General features: G+C 40.7%; 1 protein-coding gene across 1 annotated transcript; it reads left to right on the top strand.

Annotated features, from left to right (window-relative positions):
* Positions 1 to 5,133: 5,133 nt before the first annotated feature.
* On the top strand, positions 5,134 to 8,846 carry COXFA4L3 (cytochrome c oxidase associated subunit FA4L3). The gene is made up of 5 exons (XM_036070828.2): positions 5,134 to 5,216; positions 5,331 to 5,392; positions 5,566 to 5,651; positions 6,610 to 6,670; positions 8,456 to 8,846. The coding sequence occupies exons 2-5, from the start codon at positions 5,357 to 5,359 to the stop codon at positions 8,522 to 8,524; spliced, it is 252 nt and encodes an 83-aa protein (XP_035926721.1). The 5' UTR covers positions 5,134 to 5,216; positions 5,331 to 5,356; the 3' UTR covers positions 8,525 to 8,846.
* The last annotated feature ends 3,431 nt before the right edge of the window (positions 8,847 to 12,277 follow it).

Genomic DNA, 12,277 nt, shown 5'->3' with positions numbered 1-12,277 from the left:
AGGAAACAAACTAAGGGTTTCTGGAGGGGAGGGGGGTGGGGCTGGGTGATGGACACCAGGGAGGGTATGTGCTGTAATGAGCACTGGGTATTATGTAAGACTGATGAATCACAGGTCTGTACCCCTGAAACAAATAATACATTATAGGTTAATAGAATTTAAATTAAAAAAAATAAAGAGTACAGACCCAACTATTTTATAGAACGACTGGCTTCTGATTTGTGTTTGTCTGATTTTGCATCATGATGGATTCAGGTTCTGCATGACCAGGGGAGCGCTACATAAGTGCCATGTTCTCAGAGATGGGGACACATGAGGCTACACATATCGATGATACTAATTTTGATCATTTCTTCACAGGATTGTCCAATTCCTCTACATATAGCTATTATTTTTCCTTCTGTAATTATAAGCAACTTTTAAGGAGAAAGATTATATGTATGTTTTTATTTCCTTTTAAAACAAAAGTAATTAAAATGTTAGAAAATACAGATAAACACAAAGAAAATACTTAGGTATATCATCTTTTAGTCCCTTATGCATGTATAGATCATTTTCTAAAAACCAAAAATGCATGGCACTATGTAGCTCTTGACTTGTTTTTCTCACCTAACCAAGTCTGGTAAGCATCTTACTGAGCCTTTCTTCACTTGGGAGGCGCCATACTAGGTGCGAGGCTGTAAATGGAGGAGACAAAGTGCCCTACAGGTCACCTGGGAGCACAGACCTCAGACAAATCGTGGTGAATTACATACAACAAAGAGACGTGCTTCAAAAGAAGCGCGGGGTACTATGAGAGCATAGTGCACAACATATATGGAATTATAAATATTACACGGTTGTTGGAAAGTTTCCTATTTCTGACTGGAGCCAGGGCTGTTGATTTTTTTTGTTTATTTTTTATGTTTTATTATGTTATGTTAATCACCATACATTGCATCATTACCACCCTGAACGCACCCGATCTTGTCTGATCTCGGAAGCTAAGCAGGGTTGGGCCTGGTTAGTACTTGGATGGGAGGGCTGTTGATTAAGCAAAACCTATTTGGGTGATAATTAAAGAAAAGACCTGTCTTACTTATAGGGATAAAATACAATTCAATTAAAATTTTTCTAACAAACTGACCCTTTTTGAATAGTAGGGAAAACACCTAGAAACCTGATTAGAATTCTGACAATTTTTATTCATGTTTTCTATCAATTATTGATCTTATAGGACAAGGCGGCCATTAGGGCTTCACCATCCCTAGTCCTGCAGCACGCTGGCCTGAACCCTTTAACTCAGACTCTGGCTGTGGACCCGTTGTTTTTCCCCAGAAAAATTTTCTAGTGCTTAGACTGGAAATTTAGTACCCTTTGTTTAGAGGCTGAAAATGTCTTTTTAAATTGTAATGATAACTTCTTTTTTTTTATCATGTTCAGTTAGCCCCTGTATGTACATCATCAGTTTTTGATGTAGTGTTCAATGATGTAATGATAACTTCTCAACAAAACTTTGGAAGCCCCCCGAGAACAAAAACCATGTGTCTCCTCTCATTGAAAAACAATAAATAATGTAGTCAGATCAAGGATATCTTTGGCTCAGTTTTAATGGGATTTAGAGATGCTCTGGGCAACTTGTGAAACCGGTGTTCTTAATCAGTGACAAAAGAACACTTCAGCTGCTAAGCACCTGAGAAGTGCGAACAGCTTTCCCTATTCACTGTGCGCAAACTCCTTTCTGGGCCACATTAGCAGCCATAAGCAATATAGTGCACCCCCAGACATTCCAAAATTTAACAAATCCAGTTTTTGCTAAACCTGGTAACTAGGTAGTCACTGAAGGCTGGGCAGAAAGAATTTCAACAAAAAATAGTATTTTATTTTATTTTATTTTATTTTATTTTATTATTTAGTGGTGGGCAGCAAAGCAAAGTTTATTGAGTAATAGTACAAAGCTCCCAAAGAGGGAGGGGATCTGAGAGGGTTGCCCCAAAAATAGTATTTTAAAGAATATTTTTCTTATAAAGATTGAGCTGGGCTTTTTAAAATCTAAGATGAAATTCTTAGAGTGGGAGCCAAACAGCCATAGCTCGATGCCCCTGCAAGCCTGGCTGGCAGCAGCTAGAGAAGGTTCTAGCGTTACTGGCAATTGGAGTGGGATGGGGGAGGCTCCCCCAGGGGATTATAGGCTTTGGAGCAGACAAGGAGAGTGATGCTGGTGAGTATCCTGAGTGGGTTCTTTAAAAAGTTTGCCAGAGTTTGAAGGGTGGGAACTGTGCCTGCAAATAATCCTGGGAAAAAACAAACTACATATTGACCTTGCATCTCCCACAAGGTCAGTAAACTTGGGCATTAACTTAAAGAAAGGAAATTGTGGCTGTCTGGGTCTAATTTTCATTGCTGCAAGGAGAAATAAGCAGATCTTAAAGGTTATATGGGCACATTATATCTGTACACATAATTTGTGAATTTTTAAAACATTTTATTCTGAACATTTTCAAGCATAAAATAGAGTACTGTAACAAATTCCCACATACTTATCACCTAGACTGAATAATCATTAATATTTTGCTTCATTTACTTCTTTTGTTTTTTAGCAGAAAGTTGTTTTTTCTGTTTTTATTTTTTGTTGTTGTTTTGTTTGTTGTTTTTTAGCAGAAGTATTTTAAAGTAAATCTCAGTCATCATATTTCTTCCTTAAGGGGCACCTGGTTGGCTCAGCTGGAAAAGCATGCAACTGTTGATCTCGGGGTTGTGAATTCAAGTCCCACGTTGGGCCTAGAGCTAACTTAAAAAAAAATTTCCCCCTTAAATATTCCCATATACAATCTCTAAAAGGGGGGGGTATTTTTTCCATAAATATAATACCATTATCACACCTAACAAAATGAACAACACTTCTTTAATATTCTGTCATGTCTGGTCTGCATTTGGTTTCCCTAATTGCCCCCAAATAAATACCCTTATCTTTTGTAAGTTTTCTCAAACTCCCTTAGTCAGAATTAATCACCTGTCTTTGGTGCCAGATCATGCCTGGGGTTATTTACAGGCACTAAATTGTATGAATCTTGAAGTAAGGGACTCCTATCTTATTAATCTTTTAAATTTACTGTGCCCTGTCTCCAGGTTAAGGCCTAGACTACTACAAAACTGTACTGCATTTTGAAAAGAACGGACATTGGCAAAACAGGGCTCTGAGTTTAAAGTCATCAGTGGGCAAGGGCTACACACTCATTTTAATCTAGGGGACATGATAGAGTCCTATAAAATGTCTTTCTTCCTTCCTCCTTCCCCTTCTCTCTCCCTTCCTTTTTTCCTCCCTTCCTTCCTGGAAACACTTATCTTTGATTGTTAAAAAAAATGAGGCCTTTTAAAGAAACTTCTGACAAAAGTAGTTTTAGAAATCCTGCAGAAGGAGCATTAAAAGGCTCCTTTGATTCTATACAATACAAACCACAGAGAATTAATGTTGAGTTTTCTTTGATGTACTGATTAATGAACCTAACCAACCAAAAAATGTCTCCAGTTACAGCTCTGAGGTTACACAGTAAAGAATGCTTACCGAATAAGTGGGTGTGAAGCTGCATTTATGATCTGCCTTACATAAAACAAAACAAATCTTTGCAAATAATAATTACTATTTATTGAATGCCTACTACAAGCAAGGCAGAATGCCACTCACTTTACATACATTCTAACATTTTTTCTAAACCCCTCCTATGCTAGGTTTGTCCCCATCTTACAGATTTATAAACTGAGACTCATAAGGTTAAGTAGTTTCCTCGAAGTCATTCAGCTGATAAAGTGTGGCAGGGTAGGTTCAGAACTCAGCTCTGTTTCCCTGCAAAGCCCATGCCTAGAACTAAAATGGGGTTGAAACAGATCTGGGACTGGTCCTTTCCAGAGGACATGAAGACGTTTCCCTTTTTTTGGTTTTGTTTTTAAGATTTTTTATCTATTTATTTGTCAGAGAGACAGAGAGAACAAGCAGGGGAAGCTTCAGGTAGACGGAGAAGCAGGCTCCCTGCTGAGCAGGGAGCCCAGTGCAGAACTTGATCCCAGGACTCTGGAATCATGACCTGAGCCGAAGGCAGACGCTCAACGGAATGAGCCGCACTGAGCCTCATCCCACATGTTTCCATTTTAACCTTAACTCATAGCTTGAACTTCAAACAGTTTTAAAATAATTGTTTTTAAATAACTATTTTAAAATAACCGAGCTAGTGCTCTTGGCTTAATTGCAGTAGCGAAGAGCGTGGGGCAGGAAGAACAGCGGTGTTGGGGCCAGACAGACCTGGGTTCTAATTACATCTCCGCCACTTGCCCGCTACCTGACTTGAACATCTTTGAGCCTAAATAACATGCTCACCTTGCAAAAACGCCAGGAAGATTCTGGCACAGAGTCTGACACATGGCCCTGGTTTAATGGAAGAGTTAGCGTTATTTCCGTGCCTTTGCAGCCTCCTGCATGCTCTGTGCAGGGGCGAGTTAAAAGGAGACCTCAAGACGAAGGCAAAGACTGTGTCGTCTCCGAGATGGAAACCTTTCCAAAGCTGATTCTGTTTCTTCTCCCTCACCTCCTGATTTTTTCCATTTAAAGAAATGGGGGAAGGAGGAGAATGGAAATTAAAATCTTTTAGTGGAACAAATCAGGACACCATGGAGTTCTTCTGAAATGAATTTTACAATTTAATTTTAATTATCTCCATATGTGCGCTGCATCACATTTTGGAGTTTTTAATGTGATTGGATTGATTTTAATTTACCCGCCTGCACCTGGGAGCCCCACCATCCCCCTGCCCCCGGCTCTGCAGCTCCTTTTCCGGACCGCCTTTTAGACGGCTCGGTTTTCACCCTGGCTTTGGCCATCGGAGCTCCGCTTGTTCTCAGCGGCGACCCCCTTGCAGGCGCTGGGCCTGGTCTCGAGCGCCAACGGCCAGCCTCAGCTCTCGCCGGGCGGCAGGTAAGGACCACGCCCGGCGGCAGGGGGCGCCAGTGCCCGCGTTCGGCTGCGTCGCGTCCGCGGGCAGGACGTCCTGCAGGGGGCGCCCGGGAGCCCAGCTCTGAGCGGGGAAAGCGAGTCAGGCCCCGCACGCCCCCAGCCCGGTCCGCGTGACCAGAGTGCCTTGGCCCGGCCCATCGTTTGTGATCCGTATATAAGTGCAGACGCCGGGCCCCAATTCGGTTCTGGGCGTTTGCATCGTCCGCGCGTGTCGCCCGGCCCCGCCTCACAGGTGAGCCGCCCGAGGCTGCCTTGGGGAGTACGTTGGACAGTTGGTCCTCACCAGGTTGGGTCCTAGTGGCTGAAGTTTTGATCAATATCTTGGATTTTTTTTTTTTAATTCTAGATTTGGCATTCTACAGTGAAGTCATCATGAACATTTTCCAACTCCTGAGGAAAAAGAAGGAAGTAAGTTTTTAAGACCATTGAAATTCTTGACTTAGAATACCTACTTTTTTTAAAGATGAAAAGGTGGTGCATATTTTGAAGAAAATATAAAATGATATGTAGCTATTCTGTTATATTTCATATGTTTCACCTGGAAACATCGGAATATTTACCCTCAACCTGTTCTTTGTTAGCTTATTCCTTTGGTGCTGATGATGACCGCAGCAGCGGGTGGAGCTTCGTCCTTTGCTGTATATTCCCTTCAAAAAAGTGATGTGATGTAAGTAGGCATCATTTGTAAAAATGTTTTTAGCCGTGTTAGGTTAACCTCAGTAATGAACTGCATGGTATCAGTTTCCTAGTTTCACCCCCAGGGTAAGAATGTCAAATTGTGAACTTGGAGTCGGGACTAGAAAGCTTCCTGATACCAGGAGACTGTTAAATTATGATACTAATAAAGTGAGTTTGTTCCTTGTATCTAAATATCCTTTCATCCATTGGCCTTCTTCCACTTCTGCAGCAAAGTTTAATTTTTTTAACTTAAGTTTTGAAATTTAAAGTTTTTAAATGATCTTTTGGGATATTTGTCATCAAACTTAAATCATTATTTTAATGAAAATTTAAAATTTCAATTTATTAGGAAGATCTTTCCTAATGAGGTAGAGTTTATAGATTCAGTTGTCTACAGTGAACTTAACCTCAGCTCTAGGTAAGAAGATAAAATACCACGGTTGTAAGAAGATAAAATACCATGTGTCCTGGAATATGAGGAAGAGAAAAACTTGAAACTGATCTTCGTCCAGGGCAGGGCTGGAAAGGAGGGGGGTAAAGCCAGGCTCTGGCAGAGGGGACTCGCTCGGTGCAGTTCACCACCTACAGGGTTCAAGCCCAGCCCTCTGCCTGTCCTAGAAACCAGAGCAAGAATATATTTTGCTTGCTCTTATCCTGTCACTTCCACCCCCATTTCTATTCAGTTTATGGGAGCATTCTCCCATCCAGACCAACAAAGGGAATGCAGAGCTTCTACCCGGCAGAGGAATTAATTGGTCCTCAATGTTTGAGCCAAATCCTGAGGTTCCCTTACCTAACCTTCCATCAGTGTCAGTGAACTAATAGATGAATGCCTGTTTATCAGTCTGGATCTGTCCCATGATGTCCCAGCATGTTTATAGACCCAGTGTCAGAGTAGGTTTAAATTCACTTACTTTAGTGTTTAATCAGCTTTCTTTTATTTCTAGCATTGATCGGAAAAGAAATCCAGAACCTTGGGAAACTGTGGATCCTAATGTACCTAGAAAGGTATTACTACATTAAAAGTGATTTACGGGGTGCCTGGGTGGCTCAGTGGTTAAGTGTCCAACTTTTTATTTCGCTCAGGTCATGATCTCAAGGTCATGAGATCAAGCCCCCATGCTGGGCTCTGTGCTCAGCACAGAGTCTGCTTGAATTTCTCTCCCTCTGCCCCTTCCCCAGCTCGTAACTCTCTCTAAAATAAATATTAAAAAAAAAAAAAAGTGGTTTACATTTAGCCTGAACTTAAGCACCCTAGTCAGCAAAATGGATTTAATACCTTTCACATTTAGAGTGCCATTTAGTGTAGTGGTAAAGGGAGTGCTATGGAGTTCTGGAGGTCTAGTTCAAATCCTTGTTCCATTATTCACAGGTGATTTGGGACAACCTGGCCTTTCTGAGGCTCTCAGAATCTCTAAAATGGGCTCAGTAATAGGGCTGTACCTCAGAGTGAGGAAGATTAACGAATGTAAAATACATAGAACCCTTTAGCATAGTGGCTGGCCCAGAGTACCTACTCAAATATTAACTTTCATCATTACTGTAATATATTATCTCCTTGTATCTATTATTTATCTAAAGTTAATATAAGGTCTGTTGGGATAAATAACAGGAGCTCTGGGAAACAGGAGTGGCCTTTTCTTTCAGCAAAATCAGCAAATAGTCAGTCATTCTTTGAAGACTATAGAAAAGATTTTTTAACATTTTAAATATTTTGGAAGTAAGAAACATTTAGTCTGTTGGAACTAACACTACTTACTTAGGTCTGTCAGGAATTTTTTTTTTTTTTTAACAAAACTTTCAAATAGCAGAGTTTGACCTAATGAAGGACATTTAGAATCTTTAAAACTACCTGCATCTCTAAGGAAAATAAGTCAGAGCAAGACAAATACCATATGATTTCACTCATGTGGAATTTAAGAAACAAAACAAATGAGCAAAGGAAAAAAAAGAGGCAAACCAAGAAACAGACTCTTAACTATAGAGAACAAACTGGTGGTTACCAGAGGGAACTGGGTGGGGGATGAGGGAAATAGGTGATGGGGATTAAGGAGTGAACTTGTTGTAAGTACTGAGTAATGTATAGAGTTGCTGAATCATGAGCACCAAGTAATGTATGGAATTGTTGTATGCCTGAAACTAATGTAACTTTGTATGTTAATGATACTGGAATTCAATTTAAAAAAATTTTTTTAAATAGCAAAAAAAAAAAAAAAGAAAAAGAAAACAACCTACCTACATCTCTTATATCCTGGGGCAATAGAAAACTTGTGAGGATAAATGAGAATCTCTGAATTTGAGTTTTTTGGAAGTCAAGGACTGTCCACAGCTCTGCCCCTTTTCCCTTATTGCATAACTTAGATCATTTGTATCTTTGTTGAGTAATTACAATGAGGAAGTTTGGTTAAGAGCCTACTATGTGCCAAGCCCCTGTGCTAGAGCATTATACATCCACTCACTGGGGGCAGACACACTTTTTGAACTTATAGTTCACATAAAACCGTGGGAAACTTAGAAATCTAGAACCTGTTACGTGAAAGTGGGCAAATATATATGACCTTTCTTTCTGATCCTATTAACACTCAGGAACCCAAAGGCTCTTTAGAGCCCATATTACTGTTTTGTGCATGTTTTTAGAGACGGGAAGAGATGGTTCTTTGACTACAAATATTATGGTGATGCTCTTTCCAAAGGGGAGTGTGGACAAATCCCAAAAGGGTACATGAGGATGAAGGACAGATCCTAAAAAACATTTGTGTTTTCCTTCTTCTTCTTCTTTTTTTTTTTTTCAAGCTTCTAACAATCAACCAACAGTGGAAGCCCATTGAAGAGTTGCAGAAAGTCCAAAGGGCCACCAAATGACCAGCCCTTGCTTCTTTCTTCCAAAGAATACTCTATGAATCTAGTGGAAACATTGCTGCACAAACTAGATTATGGATACCAGTGTGCGGAAATGCTTCTGCTACATTTTTAGGGCTTGACTACATTTTCGGACTCCGGATAGGAATTATAAAGGTAGTGTAGCAATAACCACATAATGCAAAAATAAGTTCATGCTTATTTTCTCGTTGTAAATTTAATTTCGCATATTGAAATTTTTATGTTTATGATGCCGGATTGTTTTCTTTAAAGCGTATAAAGATTTGTAAACTAAATTGTCTATAATAAAATACTACGTGTGTGAGATTTCTTAAAAATACATATTTAAATGGAGGAGAAAGTCCTTTTATGGGAGAAAAACACATTTTGAAGCATGGAGCTTCATTTTTAAAATAATACACAGTACAAATTTCTGTGTAAACTCTTCTTGCAAGTGTACTCATTCACCAGAAATTTATTGAGTCCTTGGTGTTAGCTGTGCACCGTTCTTGGGCCGATGAGATAAAGCAATGAATAAAACCAAATTTTGGAGGGAGATGAATAAAAAATGGTGAGCACAATGAGGAAAATGAAGAAGCTATAGGGGCTGAGAATTGCGTGACAGTTGGTCTTGGAAGGAAGCGCTGGGATTACGGTGGTGAGTAGGAATGTGGGGCATGCTGAAATGGGCCCTGCAGATGCCAAGGCTAACAGAGGTGCTCCCTCGAGGGCTGGGGAGGGGGGAATGGAGAGCTTTGCCCACACTCTGTAGGATGGGGCCACTTCACTCTGGCCAATGGTGACTTGAAGACTGAAGATGCAACCAAACCCAGCATGCCCTTGGGCTCCCCCTTGACTGTTCTTAAAAATGGGACCAAGTAGGAATTGCTTTCCATTACTTTTTTTTAAAATTAAGATATAATTCACATACCATAGTATTCATCAATGTAAAATACACACTTTAGTGGTTTTTAGTAGTTTTACAACCATCTCCACCATCTGACTCCAGAATATTTTCATTCCCCCAAAGAGAACCCTATACCCATTGGGGTCATTCCCCCATTCCCGACCCCCCCTGCTCTCAGCCCCAGGCAAACTCTGATAAACTTAGTCTTTATGGATTTGCCCATTCTGGACATTTCATATAAGTGAAATCATACATTACATAACCTTTGTGTCTAGCTCCTTTGATTAGTGTAATGTTTTCAAGATTCATCCATGTTGTGCCATGTATGCATATTTTGTTCCTTTTTATGACTAATTTTCCACTGTATGGATATACCACATTTTGTTTACCCATCCAGTTGATGGACATTTGGACTGTTTCCACTTTTTGGCTGTTACATGAGTAATATTGCTGTGAATCGCCATGTCCAAGTTTTTGTGGAGCCATATATTTTCAGTTCTCTTAGGTATATACCTAAGTTCATCAACTCTTAAGATTTTTTTTTTTTTTTTTGACAGAGAGAGAGAGAGGGACAGCGAGAGAGGGAACACAAGCAGGGGGAGTGGGAGAGGGAGAAGCAAACTTCCCGCTGAGCAGGGAGCCCGATGTGGGACTCAATCCCAGGACCCTGAGATCGTGACCTGAGCCGAAGGCAGCCACTTAACAACTGAGCCACCCAGGCGCCCCAACTCTTTTAGATAAAGATGATAAATGCCTTTTAAAAACTTCTGTCTGAATATAATAGAAATTTAAGAGCATTTTTAATTTTAACGTGAGCTGGAGAGAGCTCATGGGGCTCTATGCCCTATGCCCTTCTTGGCAATAAAAAATAACTAGCTCTTACTAGAGACTTTAATCCTCTGAGAGGATTAAAGCAAGACTACTCCTTCAACCTCGGTGATTCCTTATCACCTCAAGTTTTCCCAGATCAAAAGCTCCAGTGGTTGATCTCAAGGTATTACGTGTACCAGTTAGGAAGCACAGTTTTATTTGCTTAGGTTTTTAAAGTGCAATATGGTGCCATTTAGGCGAATAAAAATGAACAGCCTTGTGAAGGCCAGCTAGGAGAGGGAGCTGTGGAGAGTTTTCTGAGGGGTAACTGTGCCTTGCAGCTAAAACACAGACTGGGTTGAAATGCAGTGGCTTTAAGGGGTGAGCATGGCAATGGAAGGTACCAGGCAGCAGATTTGGGCGGGAGAAACCCCAAGAGCAATATTAATATTTAAATTTCAAAAGATTTATTGATTTTATTTTTGGTTGTGTTCTTAGCATTTGCCCCAAATGTTTTATTTTGAAAATTTTCAGATATGCAGAGAAGTTGGCAAATTAGTACAAAGAATACTCATACTTTTTATCGAACATTTTGCCACATTTGCTGTATCTCTCTGTATATTATTATGCTCCTTTAAAATGAATTCTTTGAGAGGCGCCTGGGTCGCTCAGTCGGTTAAGCATCCAACGCTTGATTTTGGCTCAGGTCATGAGATCGAGTCCCATGTCAGGCTCCATGCTGTGCATGGAGCCTGCTTGAGATTCTCTCTCTCTCTCTCTCTCCTTCTGCCTCCCCCATTGTGTGTGCATGCTCGCTCGCTCTCTCTCAAAAATAAATAAAAATAAAATGAACTCCTAAAAAATAAGTACAGACCTCATAAAGTTTTTTATGCCTAGGGAAAGGACATTCTAGCTGACTGTAATACCATTATCATTACTAAAAAGATTGACATTAATTCAACAATATCACCTAACATACAATCCATTTCCATTTTCTCTGATTGTAATTACCTTTATAGCTGTATTTTTATGTCCAGAACCTAATCCAAGATTCCCTTGTTGCATTTGGTTGCTAGGTTGTAGTACTGAGTACTTGACAAATACGTGGTCATAAACACGACTCCAAAGGAGCTTGTGTAGAACGGCTATCCCAACAGAGTGTGATCTGGATAAGATTCTCTTGGATGTGGCCTTTGAATTTTTTACATTTGAGATATAATAATAATTTCATATAGTTTAAATATTTAAATTGTACCATTATTGAGCATTCACTGTGTGGTAGGCATTGTGCCGGCTTGAAGAATCTGACCTGGGAAAGGCAGACACACCTCTGAACAAGCAGAGCAGTAGAGTGACAATAAGGCCGGGAAAGAAACAAGCACAAGGTACAAAAGAAAGCTTCCCAAAGGAGGTGGATTCTTGAAAAACCAGTCCTTGGAAATCAGCAGTTCAAAGAGGTAAAAGTGCATATTTAGCAGGGCATAGAGGGCTAAAATAGCGTATCTTCTGGAAACTCGAAGTTGTTTAACACCTGAAATTTAACATCGGAGTGTAGAGTGGGGTAGACGGAATGTGCAGGGCCTCTGACGCTGTTAGCCTGCAGGCACAAAGGGACCAGAAAAGGGTTTTATGTTGTGGCGGGAGGGAACACGGTTTACCGACTGCAGTGTTGGCCGCAGCAAACAGGGTAGAACACGCACACTAGCAGGGGCTTTTTGGTTGGCGGCCAGAGACCAGCTGCCGCGGGGCGTGGGCCAGGGGACAGGTAGTGAGGGTCGTAACGAACCAAGGCAAGGGCAGAGGGAATAGAAAAAAGGAGGATGCGTTTGAGAATCGGTGATGAGAAGACCTCAAGGCTTATTGAAGGTAGATGGAGGATGTCCAAAATGACGCCCCGGTTTCTCACCTGGGTAAGTGGGTGGGTGGTGGTGCAAAGGTGGAGAATATACGAGGAAAAAAGTGGAATGTTCCAGGGAGGGGTAGATAAGGAAGAAAATGACTTAGACTTTGGAATTGGTGCGCTTGAAAGTCCTGTGAGC

The sequence above is a fragment of the Halichoerus grypus genome, chromosome 8 (genome assembly GCF_964656455.1).
Source record: "Halichoerus grypus chromosome 8, mHalGry1.hap1.1, whole genome shotgun sequence".
NCBI classification, from domain to species: Eukaryota; Metazoa; Chordata; class Mammalia; order Carnivora; family Phocidae; genus Halichoerus; species Halichoerus grypus.
The sequence above is the reverse complement of the archived record's forward strand: the minus strand, read 5'-3'. Positions and strand labels throughout refer to the sequence as shown.